The sequence below is a fragment of the Taeniopygia guttata genome, chromosome 3 (genome assembly GCF_048771995.1).
Source record: "Taeniopygia guttata chromosome 3, bTaeGut7.mat, whole genome shotgun sequence".
Classification (NCBI taxonomy): domain Eukaryota; kingdom Metazoa; phylum Chordata; class Aves; order Passeriformes; family Estrildidae; genus Taeniopygia; species Taeniopygia guttata.
In genome coordinates this window covers 112,897,724-112,918,680 of record NC_133027.1, presented here as the reverse complement: position 1 = coordinate 112,918,680, position 20,957 = coordinate 112,897,724, and the positions used below count along the sequence as shown (strand labels likewise).

The window sequence follows — 20,957 nt, the reverse complement described above, 5'->3', positions numbered from 1 at the left end:
GATGAGCTGGATATGGCTGAGTTAACTCCTTCCTATCCTTCTTCACTCTTGCAGCTGGCACTGATGCCATGAGATGTAGTGACATAAATAATAATCAAATTCTGGCGTGCACCAGAAGCTTTTCCCTTGCCTCCTATCAGTTTGCCTATTTAAGGTAATGCTAGGCAGGTAATATGTAGGAATAAGTAGTGATGGAAGATGAAAGAGGAAAAAATAGGGTGAACATGCACTTGTAGGTGATATTCAGGGAAAGTTTTTAAGTGTCCAGCACCGACTTTTCTTTTACCTTTATTGTGTGTTTTGGATGTTAACATCTGTTTGTTCCTGGATGATTTGCATCTGGATTTGTTGTTTGTTTTAATTTGGAAAAAACCCACGCCTTAAACCATAACTGCACTGTAAATCAAACATCAAAACACCAGAAGCTGTGACAGAAAGTCGTAGGAAGCCAAAAACACAGCAGTGTCATGTATACATTAAGTTAGAGCCTAAGGGGATGTGCTGACTTAGTAGGGCTGAAGTTCCTGAAGGGACTGTCACTGCCTGCCCCTAGGTAGGGACCATCAGGGCACCTCAGGACAACCACAAGGAGCAGGGTCAAGACCACCTCCCCATCACTGCTATTTCTCTGAAGGGCTCTCAGAGCCCTCTGAACTTTCAGGCTCTGCTGTGGTTCCCACCAACCACCTGGATGTGCCCCTCAGTGCCACCCTAAACCCAAGGAACATTTAGGGGGAACGTGTTTGCAGCAGAAGAAGAGTTAGTGGCCTGGTCACCACGGTAGTCATTGCTTGATCCCTCTCATCCTGTAGAGCCACAGAATGTGGGCAGAGCAGAGGGCAGCAGGAGCTGTGTGAGTGGCAGCAGTGTGCCTTTTTGCTGGCCATCAGACCCACTGTCACCATGCCTTCACATTATTTTCCTACTGTTTTTTCCTACTGTGCCTTCCTTAAGTGCCACCTCATCACAGCAGATTTGCTTTTTGAGCTGGGAGAGGAGCAGTAATAGAAGAAAATTTTATGTGTGCTTGGCTCTGCCAAATTTACTCCTTTTGGTTTCTCATCCCCTTCCCAAGGAGCAGCCTCCCACTGTTGTCACAGACACTCCAGAGGAACCACCTTTTGCTGGAGGAACGGGAGCAGTGCAGTTAGGATACTGGATAGCAAGGAGCAGTGGGGAAAAACATTAATTCTGTGTATGCCCTTCCCTTGAAAGGTCTGGCAGAGGGATGCATGTTTTATAATTCAGGTGTTTTTCCTGAGTTCATTGCGTGCATGGTAACATAAAGTTTTGTCTCTGGGGGGCAAAGCAGGCTGCTTTTGAGCATCCCAGAGAGAGCTAGGACAGGATGAGGGGAGGAAATTCATGCTGCAGTCCAAATGCCATCAGTTCACGGTTGCAAATGTTTCTTATAGTTCCTTAGAAAACAGGAGTATAATTGTTTTGGATCCAGCTCTTGTCTTGTTCATATGAAGCCCAGGCACTGGAAGATTCACAAGTGCCTGACATTCTGACCCTCTCTGCACAGTAATTTAAGCCAGCAGGCACGTGGACCTCAAAGACAACTTGTGGCAGTTGAGGTTCTTCTGGGTGGACGTGGCCAACCCTCTTCTCTGCCCTCTTCTCCACAGCTGTGAGACACAGGGTCATGCAGTGGGAATCACCAGGTTGTCTTATGAAGGTTTTTGGAGTAATACTCCCTAAGAAATCTAAAATTTCTTCATCTTGCCTTAAGTATGAAGAAATAATTAATTGGCGTCATGGGTTTAAAGCCAGATGTTTTTTCACTAGCTGCCCAGTTGGGAGGGTTCAGTGGCTGGGATTTGCTGGAGCAAGTGGATCTTTATCAGGCTGTATGATGTGATGGTTGGTTTTTAGCAGTGGCCGTGGTTACTGTCAAAAGAGGAAAGGTAGATGAGGTGGGGGCATTTTATTCTCATCACTTTTAGAGCTGCCTTTTGCACGTGCAAAGTGACAATATACGTCACTGTATGTGGGGAAATAGATTATGTGATGCAGCCATGGCATGCAAAGTGAAGTTCAGTGTTCGTTTTCTTTCATTTGTGTCTTAGTTTTTACTGTCAGATCATGTAACTGATGGACTAGGAACTGGGAAACCTTTTTTGCTTTGATGCTACTTTAAAGTGGATGGCAGTAGAAGAAAATACATTGTGTATCCCCAACATGGCAACTTCCAATGGGAAATATCTCATGTGGGTTTGGTAGGTCATGAATCCTGACTTGCCTGAGCTGAAGTTAGACTGTCCCTCTCCTGTTCATTATGACTGTATGACTCTGGTGGCACAGGGCATCCAGCTCTGCAAAAGAGGATTTGGGACAAATCCTGAACTATAGCTCCTGCAGTGCAAACTGCAGCTTGGGCCAGCACTGATTGATCTTGGATTGGCCCAAAGTAAAATGCTTCTGTTTGGTTCAACAGTCCCAAGTATTTTGGTTTGTCTTGCCCAACATTTTTTTTTTTTTAACTATTTTCAATAGAACAACCTATTTTTGAATCATTTGGACAATGTCAAGGTTCTGGCACAGGTTTTCTGTTGTAAAACTGGAAATCTACGGTGTCTTCTCCTCTGGAGCAGGCATGTAGGCAGGGCCCAAGGCAATTTAGCTATGTTTAGGGAAGGAAGACTACTTAAATGCTCCACATAATAAACTGTTTCTACAGATAACGCGTCCCTTAGTTTATACGTAATATGCTTCTGATCTTTTCTTTGAGCCTCTTGTAGCTGCTTGTGCTCAGTCCAAGAGTCAAGTGTCTTAGGAGCTGGATAAACACAAAGACAGAGGCAGTTGTTAAGGAGCTGTAGAGATTTACAGAAGTTAACCTCATGGTCATTTGGGGCATTAGTTGGGCACATTTCCCCCATGGCAGAGCTGTCCTGTGCTCCTGCTGCTTCTTGTGCTCCTGCTTGACAAGGAAGTAATGGATGGAATCCTGTGGTGGATTTACCCGTGTCTCAGTCGTGTGTCGTTGACTTTTCATGGAGAATGCAACTGGTGGGACTAGTTCTCCTGATGAGGTTGGAGAGGATAGGTTTCATAAAAAAGACCTGTATTTGAACAAGTGAGAGGATGACTGAAAAATAGCTTTTCCCAAGAAGTCATAGAGTCAATCATGGTGGCTTTTAGGTTAGGGGGAAAAAAACTCCTCGACTTTTAAAGCTTTTTACCATTCTTGGTTAAAGCAGGATGTTTTTCTGTTTAACCAGATACTTTATGTAGGGTATTTGCTTCCAACTGCTCAAAGTAAACTTCTGTTGCTGGCAGCAGAAAGTTGTTTGCTTCCCATACAATGAATTGCTTTCTTTTTAGTATTTCATTCGGTGATGCACAGCTCCAGAAATATGGCACAACTTACCCATAATAATGTACTTTTCTGAACCTCAGTAAGAAGCACTACCTCGTGAAAGAGGTTTCCTTCACTTCAGCTATAAAAATCTGCCAAAGAAATGAAAATGAGTGTGTTTTCCCCCACTTTTTGTCAATGCTGTTTTTACTCTTTGCATAGACAACTGATTTGCTCGTTGCTTGCATGAAGGGAATTCAAATCAAAAAAAGATGGTTGAGTTCCTAGAAAAAGTGCTCTTGTCTCTGAAGAACAAAGTACAATGATTCAAGAAAAAATTTTGAAAGTTTGTGAAATGCCACATTGTAATTTATACCTTTCCAGGTTTTGTGAATATTTGTGTAGGATATTTTTGCAACTGTGTCCTTTAGTATCTTGTAAATACGGATACTATCCGTGACTGACAACATCCCACTGTTTATGTCATGATCTGAATCCTTGCATAAACATGCACTGCATCTCCTTAAGAGATGTGTGCACACCCAGACACGTGGTATTTGTTCCTTGCTAATGCTCATTTTCAAACTTCTTGTTCCTCATTAACTTTTTATTAAGTATATTTGAGGAGGCTTTCTCCTGAAGGAATATGAAAATAAAATATCCCTCATCAACACCAGTTTTCAAATTCACAAGCAATGCTACAGCATCATAGTAAATTATTTTTTGGGTGTTCTGTAGGCCACTTAGTGTGCTGAGGTGATTGCCAGTGACCTCAGGAGCTCCAGGACTGGGTGCTTCCTCACATCTGGCAAACCACTGATCCAAAATAATAGAAAATGCTTTTCCCAATAAAGAAATTCCATGGTTATTGTATGTTTTCTGAAGTACTTTTTTTTGGTCGTCCCATTCTCAGCCTGTGTGCTTCGCTTGGGCATTGGCAGATTGAGAGCAATCAGTGAGTTAATATTACATATGCAATATATGCAGGTGTGTTTAAATTTTTAAATAATGTGTTTTGGGGAAATATTCTAAACTTAATGGGCTTTTAATGTTAAAACTCCAGTTTCTCCTCAATGGGTAGGTACAGCTTGGTTTAGCAGCTGGGCACATACCCACAGACTGTGTCAATGCCTTCCAGCTCTCTCCTGGCATACCTGAGCACTCAGCCCCTGTGCTGCTCAGCTGGCCTCTTTAGCCACCTTACTGGAAGGAGGAATGATTCTTCCTGAGCACTGGACTTGTCCTTCAGTACTTGTGGCCACAAATAATAGCTGCACTGACTCACATCAGAGTCATTTGGGTGCGACTTCTGCTCACCACCTTCCTGTGCCAAATTGGAGCTGGTTGTGTCTGAAACAAATTGAAAAATATATACATATAAAGAATTTCCATGTTCTTTGATTGCCTAAGACTGTTCAAAGCTGTTGGTCTGAAATGAGGATCCTTGTTATATTTCCTGTGAACAGTATTCCCTTTCCTGCTTCACAGAAAATCTTGTTGCATCTGTGCTTTTTTTTTTAAGAATTCATTATTTTGTACCTTATAGGAAAATGTCACACTTAAGCCTGGTTTGTTCCACAAAAAGTTGTCATGGTGGATGTGTAGGTATCCAGCAAACTGGAGTTTTGTTTCTGTCAGGGGTAACATAGGTAAAGCTATGGAAATTACAGTAGTTACTCTGAATTGGTATATGACACAGAAGAAAGGTTGAGAAAAGCAATTTTGCCACTTACAATCTCTCTAGTACATTATGTTGCTTAAAGCTAATGAATCTTCCTTTCCACTTACCTGAAAAGGGTCCTGAAGAGTTTTTGGTTCTTGGAATATTTAAAAGAGGAAGGAACCAACAGAGCTGCAGATGGACAGTGAACAGTTAAATATTTGGCTTTGGCAGTTTAGAATTTCTCATGCTACCAGAAGCAGGAATTTGAGGAACTTGTATCTAAATGCTTGCAAAAAAAAATATGATAGAATTAGGAAAAAAAAAATACACTACTGAAAAGACCATGAACTTTGGGCCAACATGTTAGATGTTTCAGTTCATAGCACTGAATACATTATAAATCTAGTACATAAGTCAACAGGTTTTGTCCAAACTCAGTGTATATTTAAATTATATTGGCTCACGAAATACAAAAGTAAATGCAAATTGTGAAATTCTTCTAGGAGGCAGAAGCTGTTTTTAACAGGAGACATTTGGACACATACAAATAAGTTGAACATAAGGAGCTTTTAGTCAGTCCACTGAAAAGTTGCTCCAGGCCTTTCCTAGGGCTTCTGTGTGCATATCTTCCACATTTTCTCCTGTGAACTCCTTAAAACAGTGTATTTAGATTCCTATGTAAAACTGGACTGTGTAAGGTGGAAGTGTTCATCATAGTGTTTGGTATACCTCAGCAAAGCTGGTGCCCTGCTCTTCTAGACCCAAAAGCTCTCTCAGAAGTCCTGTCAGTGGAATGGGACTTTTTAGAATAATCTGGTTTTCTTTGATATAGAAAATACTTGTACTCCAAATGCAGACTTGATAGTAGGACAGGGCTATGTGAGTTAGAAATAACCTATTTTATCTGGTGAAGGTACTTTTAGTAAAGCTGTATTTGGAACTTTGATATTGAGGTTAAAATTATTTGAGGATGTTCGTCTAAAGAGCTCCATGCAGAGGAAATTTTTTGGATTTTGTAGTCAAGCAAAAGGCTGAAGTTTTTAGGACATCTGAATTTCCCATCCTTTCAGAAACCTCCATGAGTTGGGATTGGGAATATTTATGTCATATCTGGGCAGCCTAGATGCTTGAGGTTTGAGAGTAGATTTGGGAGCTGTGGTGGCTGAAAGTCGCCCAGCTGTGCCACGCTGCCAGACTTTCCAGCGTCGCGGGGTGATGACATTTAACTGGAGTTTGGTGTGGGAGTGAGGGAGACTTTGAATCACCAGCAAACTCCTGCCACAACCATGCCTGCTGAAGGCAAGTGCCTGTGCCAAGTTGCTCTCCAGAAGCACCTATTTTGTCAACAAAGGTTTATAACATATCACCCAGGACAAAGAGAGCATTACCCACTTGAGGGGCTGCTGTAAAGTCGCTTGCCCTTTGCTGCTTCTGCCTGTGATTTTTGGGGGAGTGGGAGGGGAAGGGAAGTCGTAAGGAGTGGTGACAGTGGAGAGGGGAACACAGTGAGAGGAGCCCCTGCTGGCATGGCCAGTCTGAGCCATTCAGCAGGGCTGAATACGATAAATGCTGCTTTATCCCTTCTTGAATGGAACAAGATAGCACAGCCTAAATGCCTGGGTGTGCTTAAATAGGCAACTCTGGGATGCTGGAGTTGAGGGCGTTTGAAATCGGAGCTCCCCAAGAGCCAGGGAGCTGCCACAGGTCACCTGCCTCACTCCGTGGGGACTGGCCCGGCTCTGGCAAGAAATCGTCCACGGACGAATTGTACTACAAATTCCTTTCTCTGTCGGTTGGCCTCTTTCACTAGACCATGGCCTATAAAAAATTGTGTAAAAACAATTCTTAAATATTATTTGAAAGGGCAAACGGCCACGCTGAAAGGTTTGACAGTTTGACATATAGCGCCTGGTTCTGCTCGCCAGGGAACGGGCGTGCGGAGTCTGGGCTCTCCTTCTGCTCCTTACAGGCTCTGCATTTGCTTTTTTTTTTTTTTAAATAGCATCTAGTTGCTGTGCAGAGTTGCTGCGCTCCCAGCAATTTGACAGGCAACGAGTCTGCTTCAGTGATCTTAAATCCTTTTAGACTAATTTGCGAGCGAGCAGAAAAACAGCTAGCACCTTCGGATCCAGCACTCAAAACCAGGGAATCAGGTATTGCCAATTAAAGTGCCATTTCCAACCATCATATCAAGACAGATTACTTGCAGTTCCTCTGATAATGTCACGCCATGCCTAAAGAGAAAGTGAGAGTTTCTCCATGGACAAAGGATCTGCATGGACCAAACTGATCAGGGAGCGGGGCGAAGGGAACACGGTGGGGATCATGCACACACCCATGCATGTGTGCAGCATAAAGGCAAACGCTGCGCCCGCTTTGACCCCAGATAGCCATGGGCCATTCTGAAGAGCCTGTGGCCCCTCAGTCACTGGCCTACTAGTTAATTGCCACACGGACTTGGTGACACATGGGCAGATAATATGACATTTTCGGTTTCTGTCACTAGCAAACGCCACGGCGTTGCTTGCACTAGTTGCTAAGAAGCTGTCAGAAACCATTAGCAGCTGGCTAAAGTTGCCCTATGGCATTTCCTCATGGCATCAGCAAAACAAGCATAAATCACCCAGCGGAGCCTCCCGCTATACTAATGAGGCTGTAAGCTTGTTTATGGACTAGCATCATTTCTATGATTATTTCCACCTTTTCAGTTCGCCTTCATTTGGCGGCAGGAGAAGTCGACTTCAGGAACAGAGTTGCCACCGACATTTTACAAATGCAGTTCGTAGCTGCTACCGTGTGGCTGGTCAGTGGTGCTTCGAGTTTGTTTAGTGATATTTAAAAGGAGGAAAAGGAGGGGAGGGGGGGAAGAAAAGGAGGGGGAAATCTCTGGAGACCTCACAGAGGTGAGTGTATCGAGTTGCAAAGTAGATGGAAATACTAAAATCCACAATTGACCATTTAGACTTCTCTCTGTGGTTTCAGTCTTTACGGGATCAATTTTCCATTTAAAAAAAGTGGAAGAGGTTAAACAATTTACAGAAGTCTACTGAAGCATTTGCTCTGAGGATAGCCGGGCGCTTTCTTATCCTCTCCCTGCTTTTCACTTTCTCTAACTTGTGTCGGTCGAGGCCAGGGTTTATTGTTTTAGGCTTTTCTGAACATACACCAGTATTTACACTGGATTGAAAGCATTTGCTTCCAATGAAAATCTTGTCTTAGATTACAGCCCAGCAGTGTAATTTCCCTCCCAGATGGGAGTAAAGTAGCAGTATTTGCCTAAAAACAGTAGGAAGAACAAACTGTGCATTAAGCCAAGGCTGTTTTTGGCTTGAGCTAATGATGTAACAGAAACCTTTTATTTGGGATAGGTCACTGCCCGGGATTGAAGGAGGCGATCTGGCTCGCGCTTGAAAGGTTTCTCCATTGTATCTACATAAGTCTTCACTTAAAAAATCCTGTTCCTAATGCTTCTGCTTTCATACAGCAGAAATAAACAGGAAAGGTTCTGGGGAGTGTTATAGGTGGAATGCAGAAAGCTTTTCCTCCCCTAATGGAGGATATAATTCAGGTGCCCTGGAGGCATGCTTTCAGGAATTCTCTTGCCCGAGGTAATGGGAAGCTAAGGCTGCTTGAAGGCCTTGATTATCTATTGATGCACAAAGCTGGAAAAAAAGTCATCTCCCTTGGATTATAGTAGATATTTCCATAAATTATCAATGAGTCCTCCTCCCGTCAGGCATGAGGCAATGCCTGCTAAATTAATCTGAAGGGGGTTTCAAATGAGTATATTTTTTAAAAAATGGGGTGGGGGGGAAGAGGGTGGGTGGACGATGGCAGGGAGGTGGTGAAAGGCAGTGTCATTAGGTTAGAAGCTTTTCATTTTTAATCAATGAATGCGTAATACTTTTCTTTTCCTTGTTTGCCTCTTGCAGACAGAAAGTAGATTAGCCCGTGGAATTTTAAATGCTGTTGAGTTGTTTCCTTTGCTCATGTTTCTTTTATGAATTATTATTTTATATGGTGAATTGCTTCTCTGTATAAAAGCCCTTTTTTACATACTGGGCTTTCAAAGAATTTGTTGGATATCTAATTTCTTCATAAAAATCTTCTGTTTGTCTGTAACTACCCAAGGTTACAGTTTCATTAAAGACACAGGCCAAGTCATAAGGACAATTATAAATTTGCCACGGTCAGTAACATGCTAAGAATATAACACTAATAATAGCTTTTTTTTTTTCTTTTTTTTTTTTTTTGTGTGCTGAAAGCTGTTTAACAAATCATGACAGTCTGCATCCCTTTTTTAAAGTCTATTTTATTTTTGTCCCTAACGGAGATAGTTTGTATTCAGCCAAACTGAGATTACTTTCTTCATCATTCTTGCCCGGAGGTGCAAAAAACACTTGCCTAATAACCTCACAACTCTGTGTTGCTACAAATACAGTGCCTTTGGAAGCCAGGATATGTTGTTCAGTCCACATGCATTCAATGCAAAGACTTATATGCACTGTGGGCTTGTTTATAAACTGCTTTCAGTGTTTGCAAGAAAAATTGCATGCAAACTGTGAGGCACTGCAACTTTTGTTTTCCCTTGGCCACTAAGCCACCAGCCCAGACCCAAGTGGGCTGTTGCACAGGGGCATCCTCCCACAGACGTGTTGCCACTGTGATGGGACCTGTCTGAGACCTTCTCTGCACTGAGGAAATTCATTCTGCATCAGTGGTTGTTTCAGAGAAGCAGACACCTATTGCAAATATGGCACACTGGCACAAAGCAGGGTGTTAATTCCTATTGGTGTATGTCAAATTGGGGCCTGCTTATTCCCCTCTGAATTTCTTTTGGCTGGGGCTGGGAAGAGGGGACCCAGTTAGCTACCTGCCTCCCATCAAAGAATCAGGGGAAGTCCAACATCCGTAAAAGACTTAACATAAGCAATGCCTCAATCATCTGTTTTTTTCTGAATTTGCTGAAGGAATATTATATTGCAAGGGAGCTGCATTCACCCCACTTTTCACACCCCAGGGTGGGATGAGGCACCCAGCTTCACACACGTCATGGTCCCCATCCCAGAACACCGTTGATATTTTCCTAATTGTCAGCTCAGCCAAAGTAGCTGATTGGGATGAATCTTTGGGAAGTGACCTAGTGTGAAGAAGAGCCAGCATTTCCACCTTTGCAAGTTGGACGCTTGCAAATATTTTTTTATAATTTATAAGCACTTTTTGTTCTGGGTTACAGTGGCGGAGATGGCCACACTGTCCTTCAAGATAAACCAGCATGGGGCCAACACATTTCTGAGCCCCTCCCTCTCCCCGTGTCTCTTCCCCCCCCTTCCCCCATCCCCTCAACCCCTGGTGAATTACGGTGTTAAAGAATTTATACCTCATTTAAATATTCATGCAGTTTATACCCAAAGCCAGGCTTCGGCTGAAGTATATAAAGGTAGCATAAGTCAAAATTTGATTCACTATATTTACAGGTGACGGCTTGGACAACAGTGTAGCTTCCCCCAGCACAGGTGATGATGATGATCCAGATAAGGACAAAAAGCGACATAAAAAGCGTGGCATCTTTCCCAAAGTAGCCACAAATATCATGAGGGCATGGCTGTTCCAGCATCTAACAGTAAGTGAACTCTAGATCACATATGCAAAATAAAACATGGATAATGTCATAGTTGTAGTAGTCATAGAAAGCAAAAAAATACGTATGATGTTGCTGCCAGGCAGTAGAGGGACTTTTCCGAGCAGAGTTGTTGTTGTTGCCTCATTTGCTAGATGCCAGGGGAAGAGCACAGAGCATATGTCTTTATGGTATGGGGCTTTTCTCTGTGTGTGTGTGTGTGTGTGTGTGTGTTGTTTTTAGATTTGTTTGTTTGTTTGAGATGCAGTTGTTAACAGGACATCGCTGCCAAATGTGATTTTTACATAAAGCTTATATGAATACAACCTTGCAGACCTGTCCTGCTTTGCAGTGGGAATCGCTGCTTTGGAGCACAGAGCAGCATTTGGCCCCTGGTTCTGTGCTCCAGAGAATTGCAGAAAACAATTGGGGAGATTAAAAAACAAAGCCAAAAGCAAACAAAGACCTTATTCAGATGTTTGTCAGAGATCATCAGAAGCTTCATGATGAAAGGTCTGAATGTATCTGGTTTAATAGCAAAGTATAATTTTTTTCTTTGAGACGGTCTCATTCCCAGAGTGTAAGTTACCCCTGTATTTAATGTTAGGAAGTGGTGGGGGTATGCACAGTTATTTCTATTACCACAGCTACCTGTATGGGTTTTTTTATTCCTGGGATTAGAAATCAAAGCTCTGTACAGGTGTGTGGGGTTAAGCTGGGTGCTGGAGTTGCTTTCAAGGTTTTATGATATGTACCACACCTTCTAACATCAGCATTTAGAAAAGTGTTTCTAATGCCATTCTCCTTCTTCATTAATTTGTGGTGATCTGTCACTGGGTTTTTATCCACTGTGGGGATCTGGGCTGTGGTTTTGCCTCAGCCTTTCTGTGCCATGAGAATCAGGGTCAGGCAAGGGCTGCTGGTGTCTGCAGGGGTGGTGAAGAAGGGCTCCTGCCTCTAGCCCCAGTAGCTGACTCTTTCCTCTGCCTGTAGCTAGGGTCAGGATGAAACTAGAAGCTGGCCAGCTTGCCCAGCCCCAGTGGGAGCTGTGCCAGGGGTGTACTCATAAAGCAGAGGAAGCACTCCTGCACATCACCCCTCCATCCCCTGCTGAGCCAAGAAACCAGATATCTGCCATGACTCTTGTCAGCACGGGATCAGGCAGGGAATCCTGTCCTGTGCAGTCCCAGCTTGCTATGAATGAACCTTCATGTTGGAGCCCTGCTCCTCAGAGGCCAGAGAGGGCCTGAGAAATCTCCAGGTTAATTTTGCTCTCAGCACACTCCGTGCCAGCCATGCCCCAGCTTTGCCAGGTCCTCAGCTCTGTCTGGTTTGTCAGTGCCACCCCTTCCCAGAGGCTGAGGTCCCTTTGGTGCTTTTGGCTCCCCCTTTGTGGGTGCTCACCCAGGATGAGCTGACACCTGGCATCTCTGTGCATCTCTGGGCATCTCTGTGAGCTTAAGGACACCCAGGACAGTCCGTGGGTGCTGTGCCAGCAGCGATGCTCACACCACCAGCCTGATGCACCTGGTCTATGTTCAGGAATCAGGAGAGGCTCAGGAAGCTCTGCAAGACAAGGCACAACTCTGAACAACTGCATGCCAGCTCCTGCAGTTTCCAGTGAGAAATTGCAAAATAAGAAGTATAAATATTTTATTTTTTTTCCTGAAAGTGGCCTGTTGCTGTGTTTGTGCCACTAATTAAAGCACCAATAAATCTGAACACAAAGGTCTGTCCTGGCAAACTGTTTGAGCAGTCTTCAGCACACTCTTAGCTGGGTACACCCCCTCCAAGTGCAGAATGGCAGAAGGCTACAGAGTGTCTCTGAAAAGCTTTTGTGGTGGGAGCCACCCTGTGTAGAGCATTTAACTGCCTGAGCTTGACCTGACCCTTCAGCTAATTCCATGCTGAGTCTCAGGACCAGAGAACAGACTGAACAGACTATTTCACCTGTGTCAGGTGCAGGGTTTTAGTGGCTTTTCACTCTTCTCCTGTGTGATAATAGTGTTCAGAAGAGGAGAGTGCCTGCTGAGCTTGCTCCAGGCTCCTAGCAGCCCCTGGGAGACAATGTCTGGGCATCTGTTTGTAAGGTGGTCTCTGCTTCTGGAAGACTAAAATACAGACAGAACCATTCCATCCAGGACCTATGCAATGCTGCATTTTCTACCTTGTAACACTGAGCTAAAGCTTGCTTTAAAAATCCACCATCCCCTGTGCAGAGCCAGCCCAGCCATGTGAAGCACGCAGGTTTTTTTGCAGGGCAGCTTTCTCCTCTCCTGGCAGCATGGTAAATCCAGATTTATCTGATCAATTCAGTAAAACAGAATTGATTTATCCAGTCTGACCTTCTCCAGACAGCACCTGGAGACACACCCTATGTAGGAGCTTGGACAGTTTCCTCAAATTAAAACCTGTCTGGAGAACATTGTTGTCTCTTCCAAGTGCTGGAGCAGCAGAGCATGTTCACAGGCTGCTTGGAACTCAAAATATACCCAGGCCCAAATAATGGCTGTGATAAGAGCTGAGGAGTAGTGGGGGGAGAGACTGAAGAAATTAAAATTCCTGATCATTATTGAGAGCACCTGGGATTCATGTCTGCTCTTACAACATTTCACAATGATATTGGTGGTGTCCCCACCTGATGTCCTTGCTGCAGGAGGGAGAACATCCTGAGGAAACCAGAGATCCCATACAGTTTGGGGGTTTTTTTATTTATTTACCCATTTATTTATCAGTGGATTTGGTCTTTTGTAGGGTGAACACAAGGTCCTCCCTAAAGTGGGAGGTGAGGAAAGACAGAGGGGTGGTTCTGTTCAGGCAGGGGATATGTCATGGCTGGTGATACCTCCCTTGTGCCCCCAGCACTTTACCTGCCTTCACTTTGCCATCTGAAAAATGACAGAGAAGAAATGAGCAGCAGTTAAGTGCAAAATCCAGCACCCCACTGACCATTGGTGCTTCCTAACTGGGGTGTTAGCTGGGAGTCCTCCTTTCCAAAAGCAAATTCTTTTCACAATTTTAATATTAATACACATCAGTGGCATGGAATTAAATAAGATAGACAGTAATTGCTGTGTCTGTCATACTAATGACTATTGGTTGGAAAGACCTAAAATAAATATTGGACAAATACAGTCTTTCAAACGTGGATAGGTTGGATTAATTCTTTCTATGCAGTTATTCCAACTCCAAGAGCTTCAAGTCTTCCTCTGTGTACTGACTTCATTTCCGAAGGTTTGTTCCCTAGTTCTTGTTTCATGCTCAGGAGGAAATTCAGTTTTTTCTCTCCGGATGCTGAAGTGTTTGGGCAGTAGTTCCCACTCGGTGTCAGGCTCCAGCCCCCCCAGTATTTTGACTGATGTGCAGAACTGAGCTGACATATGCCCAAAGGGTAGGCAAGCACTGTCCTCTGCAGATACAGGCAGTATGCTCTGAAGCTTTTCAGGGATAAATCAGGGGATAAATTTGTCCAAATTGCCTTTTTTTTTTTTTCCCCTCTTGGAATAATAACGACAAAAACAATCAACTGAAACAATTGCAAAAGTGCTGACTAGACGCACACTTAGGACTTTGCAGGATATTTTTTTAACCATTTGCTGTTCTGATTTAATTTTGCTTAAATATCTGGGTTGGAAGAGCTGCTCAGGTGGCTGTTAGCTGGGCAAAATGTAGTTGTGGAGCTTGTTGAAATTTTTCTTGATAGCTTATGACACCATCTCGCAAATTTGGAGGTTTACAGAATCTAGTTTTAGTGTTTTACTATAAATTTGAGATGGAAGCTTGTTACTATCTGGAAGAAAAAAAAAAAAAAAAGAATAAGAAGAATAATTTGGTGAAAAACTGCTAAAGTTGAGTCAAAATTGGGAAGAGGTTTGTGGAGTGGCATCAGATGAGCATGAAATGCCATGGCAGGGGCTGGATGAGGGACTGGGGCAAACCAGTTCTGTGCTGGTGCTTCACTTCAGAAGGTCACCCTAAGGATAATTTCAGGGTGTGTTGCAGCCCAGAAATGTTTTGCAGGCTTTTTAGATTTCTAAAAATTTTTTAAAAATTTTTTTTTGATCAATTAACATTCAGGATTCATCTCTCTGCAAAAATTTTTCAAGCATATCTCCTCACTGTAATGTACATCCCTCAGCAGGGATTGTGAAATAAGGGAAAAGCTTAGGGGAAGGGGAGGGGAATTAAAAAATAATCTTGCTTACAGTTGAATCTGTGTAAATTTAATTGTGGCAACAGAGTGAGTTTCTGCTTCAGCCCATCCTAGGCTTTTGTCTCAGCAATGGTATTATTGGTATAAATTGGTATTTGGAACTGATATAAATACCTTTTTGTTCAAAACTAGGAGGAGGGAGTTTGTGGGATGTCTTTTCAAGTGGTTTTTTTCACTCATTGTGAATACTCTGCATCCTTTAAATTCAGCTTAATTTAAAATGTTGGGATTCAAACCTCATTTTGGGGATTATACAATGTAATTGGTTTGTTATATGATGAGTATTTGATGATCTTCACATTCATCATCTAATCAGGCAAAAAAAGCCATAAAATTATAATCCCAGAAGATGTTTAATAACAATTTAAACTATTGAAGGCTTTATTTAAGCACATTAGGGGATTATAAACTACTCCCTTTTAATGGTGCCAAGAGGTAGATTCGAGGACTTCAAACACCTTTTAAAAAACAAATTGCCATGATTTAAAAAAAAATGAATGGGCTAAGGATTTCTTTCATGTAAATCCCATAATTTAATCATTATTTTTAACTGCTTTTAAAACAATTTCCTTGAGAGGTTAAATCTTACTGAAAGGGGAGACTGAGCAGAAAGTAAAAGACATGGCTGAAAGATGTTGACTTTAAAGTGAAAGGGTTTTTTTCTGTTATGTATCTGTATTTTTAACCTTTATTGATTACTTGATGCTGTGATATGAAACAAGAAAATTTAAAATAAGCAATATGCAAAATATTTAGTAAAGCTGTTATTTATAAAGGAATTTACTGGAAGTAGATAATTTAAATCTAGGGGAGAAAAATAGTCCCCATGACTTCAAGGATGCTGTTGTGATAGAAAACTTATGCCATTTAATTCTGTAAGGTTGTTTTTTTAATATATATATTAATATTTTACTGGCTGAAATAGAGTCAGAAAAGTCTTTAAAGTCCAAACAAGTCGATTTCATGTCTTTTCTCATCCCTCCATAGTTATGAGATTTTGCCTTGGGAGAAGCATGGGGTTAATTTGGCTGCCTGCCCTTACTCCCATGTGGAATGCTTGCCTGGTTTTGGAAAGGAGTGTAGTGAAAGGGTAGATGGGTACAAATCTAGGGTACTGAAAACATGGAAATGGGAAAATGCTTGTCTAAACCAAGTTTTTTTTGTTCTTCTCTTGAGAGATTTGGAAGCATTAAAAAAAAAAAAAATAACACCCCTTCCCTCCTCCTGCCTAAAAAGTGCAACTTACAGTGAGTCTCCATCCTGCACCAACTGGAACTTGCTCTGCAAAATGCCAGAGGGCTCCTGAGCCCCTCTGCATAACAGGGGTCAGGTTTCCATGTACTGGACTCAGAATGGGTGGGGGTGTCCTCCCACTTCATCCCAAACACGCAAGTCTCCTCTTTCACTTGATTTTATTGTGGACAAAGCTGTAAAAAGCTTTCTTCCACATCTGTAACACTTCTCAGTGCCAGCTGTCCCAAATTCCTGGGAAAAGCCAGGCTTTTTAGCTTGCCTTGAGTCACTCATGCACTGCCATCCCCTTGACTGGGAAGGTGGGAGCCAGGGCTTTTCCTGCTCCTGGCAGCAGGAAGATCTGTCAGAGCATCCAAAAAAACCATCTTACACAGGTAGGGACAAGTGACCCACAAGGAGGGTTCTCATCCCTTCTGCTATGGCAGAAAATGCAAAATGTTATTATGGGAGAAAATAATTGTTCTGGGACTCTGTCCCAGTTGAGTTGAGAGCTCCAGAAAGGAGGACAAAGAGGATTTAGGTAACTCTGAATTAACCTCTTAACCCTTCAGAGCTTTATGGAGGACAGTGACTGTTAAAACCTCCAGTATTTTCTTCAATTGTCCTCAAATTTGTGGCTTTGACCTACTGTCCAGCTTCCAAGGATTGGTCCATTTTCTGGCATGAGGGAAATTTTGCCATTTTAAAAGAAAACTGTCGGGTTTTGGGTGATACCTTTGGCAATGCTGCTGTTGCTCCAGTTTCGTGATTTCTTGGCAAGAGCAAGTCTCATGCACTGTCTTTAGATCATTTAAGTTGTCAGTGCTGAGCTGTCCTACAAAACTTTGGGTTTAGAACAGAAAGGGAAAATAGAGGATGCTGTAGTCAGTCAGTTCAAGGAAAACAGATTATTTACTTTGGCTCTTCTCACATTCAGAAGTGTGGTGTAGTTACAGCATCTGTTTTTTTTAGCACCTGTGATTTAGCTCCATTTCTATTGAAGACAGCCATCATGGCTTAAACTACAGGGTATGTAGGGGCTCCTCACAGGTCTTGGGAATGGCAGTGATCCAGGGAAGTATTTTGGTTGAAATCAGAAGGTAGCCAATAACCTGAGCCAACAAGATTTTAGAGAGAGAGAGAGTGTGTGTGTGTATCTATTCCTAAAAGACTATCCTGCCTTTTCCCCAGTTTCCCACAGTTTCTAGCTTGGAGGCACTATTGTGCCAATGTGGAAGCCACTAGCACATTAAAGAATTTGAATTATTTTGAAGCTGCTGAAACACATTAGTATTTAGACACGAGCAGAATTTCACATCTGAGTAGAAGCAAGGGAATACTGAAAAGTTGAAACATGATAAACATTAATTCAGATGCTAAATTACACTTGCTCTGGTTGTACTAGAACTCCTTTTGTTTGCATAAATATTCTCGGAAATGAGTTAACCAGCAAGAATGTTTGCAGTAATAAGAATCTTTAAGTCAGCAGTAGATGCTTTGCTTTCTTCTCCACCCTCTCCTTTCTTTTCATATTTGCAACTGGGATATTTTGCCTGTGCAGCTTCATTTTTTAAATTAGCCTCCTCCAGTCAAGCCACAGCAATGTGTTATACGATGCACTGTCCTTCTGCAGTCAAAGCAGACTGGACAGTGGACAGTACAAAATTCAAGTATCACCTTTGGCAGGGGGACAGAGAGGGAGGGAAGGAGTTTGGTCACCGATTTTTAAGTCTGGAAGTATCCCTGGAAATATTTTGCCGAATAGTTTGCACTATGAAGTGCATTAAAGGCAGCAGCAGTATCTTGGCAAGCAGTGGGTGAGCAGGAAATGAGGATAAATTAATGGGCTTGGTTGTTCATTATTGGTTGTTTATTTAGCTTGTCCTCTAACACAGTTGCTACAAAGGAGCCTATGTTGATTCTCAGATATGCTTATGTATGTAAGCGCCAGTGTTAATTTTTTGCTGGAAATCTTGAAGCAGTTTCACAGCATGCCAGTGTGCTAGCAAATGACTGAATCAGATCAGGTAAAGTGCCAAAATATGAGGCACCAAACCAGTTGGGCGCATATCTGATGTGATGTGTTAATCTGTGGTGTAAGATAAGCTGCCTTTCAAATAGGGTCACATTTGGAAGTGGTACATCGAGTTGTGTAAGATGCATTCCCTTGCTCTGGCATACACTATCCTACATCTGTTTGCATGAGCTTAACCCCTGTCTAGATAAACTAAAGCAGTGATATTGTGGTGACTAGAGTGTGTTTGTTGCTCCAAGAATGAGAAATGACTTGGTTTTTTTACCCATTTAAAAAAAGTTTTGTTTCCCTTTTCCTGCATTTACCTTCAGCTACACAGAATCTGCACTGTTATAGCTTACATGCTTTTTCTTGTTGCATTTAATCAAGACATTCTAATTCCTAATATTAAGTACTTATGCCTGCTATCTGCCCATCAAAATTATCTAGAGAAAATTTTTCCTTTGGAAGGAAACCTTTTTTTTTTTTTTTTTTTGTGGTGTAAGTTGAAATTTTCCATGGGTAATGCCATCCTTTCCAACAAAATGCTCAGCTGAAAATCCAATTTTTCAATATTCATGGAGTTGTTATTCATTTAACAAATGTATTAATAGAATTTTTAAGGTTGGAAAAGACCTTTAAAATCACCAAGTCCAACCAATCTTATCTTATTGATGAGTCATCATTGTACTTCCAGCTCCTCACCCTGCAAGCTACAGCAGTGCTAAATATATGTGTAGAGAGAAGGTAAGTAGGCAGAAAAGAGTTTAAGTTAATATGTAGTTATCTAATTTACCTCGCCTTTTGCATCATTGCCTGATTTAGACCCAGAGTATTTAGTGGAGTTCTCGTTTCACTTCAGTGGTGGGCCATCATTTTAATAAGGCAAGGTCTGGGAGCCTTACCACTTCATCTTTTGGTTTATGAAGCAGAAACTTCTGCCCAGAAAACACTTCTCAGATTTTAGGTATACCATGAATATTCTTTCCTTGGCTACTGGTTGGCCCTTTCTAATCCATCCTGTACAGCATTAAACATCTGGAAGTACTTCAAAAAAATCCTGACCACAACAAAACTTTTTCTCACAATGGGTCCTCTGTCCCAGTGATCCAAAAAGCAAGGTAGCTATGTTAGTGACACTAAAGTGGCCACTTGAGTCACATTAGTAAAACCAAGGGGCTGCTCATGATATAAAGATGTTTTCCAAGATCTGTTTTCAAACTCAGAAAGAAAATGCTGGGACTTTGCCTTGAGTGCCTTGCTCTGTTGATTTTTCTAAAGTCAGCTTTGAGGTGAAACTCTTCTTCCTAGGCCATCCTTATTCATGTCAGACAGAGCTTTTGGGGTTCCTAATGGTATTTTTGGAAAGGTGAATGCCCTATTAGACAATCTGGCTAGTTAATAGATTCGCTGGCAGAACTCTGCTTATTTGATGTGGATTTTGTGCTGTTGCAGGAAGGGTAACAGCAGAGAGTGGGAGCAGCAGAGAGGATAAACCCTTGATTTCGTTGCTGAAACCTGAGCATGGGTCTGTCAGTGCAGCAGGTTGTAAACCCCAGAGAGCTGTAAGATGCACTTGGGGTCGGAATAATTTTGAAGCTGGTAATAACCCAAACCTTAGGATTCTTATGAATAAAATGCAATTTTAGTAATGTTTCCATAAACAGCAGTAATGGTGGCATTTTAGTAAACAGTGGCATTACTTGCATCAAAATTGCACCACATTGGCTTTTAAATTACCCCACCTGTCTGTATGAATAGGATTTTCAATGTCAAGGCACACAGACAGCTGCTTCTAATGCTTTTTTTTTCTCCCTGTGTAGATAGTGTTGGCAAATCTGCAGCCATCAAGGCTGGCTTCTGATGTAAAATGGTACCTGACCTACTGCCTTTGGTGCTACAAAAGGAGCAGCTTTAATTACTAATGGTCGTGTTTTAGTTTTGTACTTGTTGATGTACAAAATGTCATTTTAGAGCTGTGTAACCTCTGGTTCGCTTCCACCAGCGATGGTACACTGGATGCAATTATTTTCAAAATAATTTGTGTTCCTTGGTGGCAGCTTGCAATCCTGCCTTGTTAACTCTCAGATAATTAACAGGGGTCTGGTCCTCCAGGTCCCTGTGCCCCCAAGTCTCACTGGTACCCCACACCTCGGAGGGCTGTCCTGGATGAAAGCGAAATTGCGCTTACAAATCCCGCTTAATTTATTTCTAGGATTGTTCCCTCCCTTGCATTAGGTGGGCATAATACCCAGAAATTTGTGGAATCAATTTTGTCCTCTAACCCCTGGTAAGCTAGAGGGTTTTTGTGGAGGCAGAGCCAGGGCATGCCGCCTCTCTTCCCAGTTAGGAACAAAAGGATAAGGCTCACACGCTGCCTGGTCCCGTTGTGCTTGGTCAGAATGATCCAGTTACCAGCCTCATGCCAGGCTTTAAAAGGGTTAAAGATGTTAATGGTGCTGTTAAAAATCCAGCTTGCCAATGAGCTATTTTGTGCAAATGGTATAAATATAAGATACACTTGTCTGGCTCATTTGCAAGCATTCTTTTTGACTTCTTTCACACAACTGGTGTTTTTGTGTTTAATTTAACAAGAAATGAGTAGTAAATGAAAGCTGCTGCCTGAAATCCCACTGTGAGCGTGTTTTGCACTTGGCTCCCCAGTGAAAAGGCAATTTGTGAAATTATGTGATAGAGTAATTAGATGAAGCCGGGGCTTCTGATTGTTGCCATGCGTATGTGGTAAAGGTTTGCTGGGGAAAAAAAAATAAAAAACACAGATTATTACCCTGGCAAGTTGGCTCAAAGCTTCTTCATTTATTTGTAAACAGAATATTTAGTGACCGCATAGGAAGTAGCTGTAATCACCAGCTCGTAAAGAAACCACAGCAGAGCTTTTGGATTTTTACA

General features: G+C 42.2%; 1 protein-coding gene across 10 annotated transcripts in view; it reads left to right on the top strand.

Moving 5' to 3' along the window:
- Positions 1-20,957, top strand: part of MEIS1 (Meis homeobox 1) — a 138,352-nt gene that overhangs the window by 76,248 nt on the left and 41,147 nt on the right. For 9 of the 10 annotated variants that reach the window (XM_072927631.1, XM_030269247.4, XM_072927634.1 and 6 more), the window contains exon 8: positions 10,445-10,590. In XM_072927631.1, coding sequence (XP_072783732.1) covers positions 10,445-10,590 — 146 coding nt within the window. Of the gene's footprint in view, positions 1-6,969; positions 7,121-10,444; positions 10,591-20,957 lie in introns of all 10 variants that reach the window. The other variant, XM_072927636.1, reaches the window with a different exon arrangement.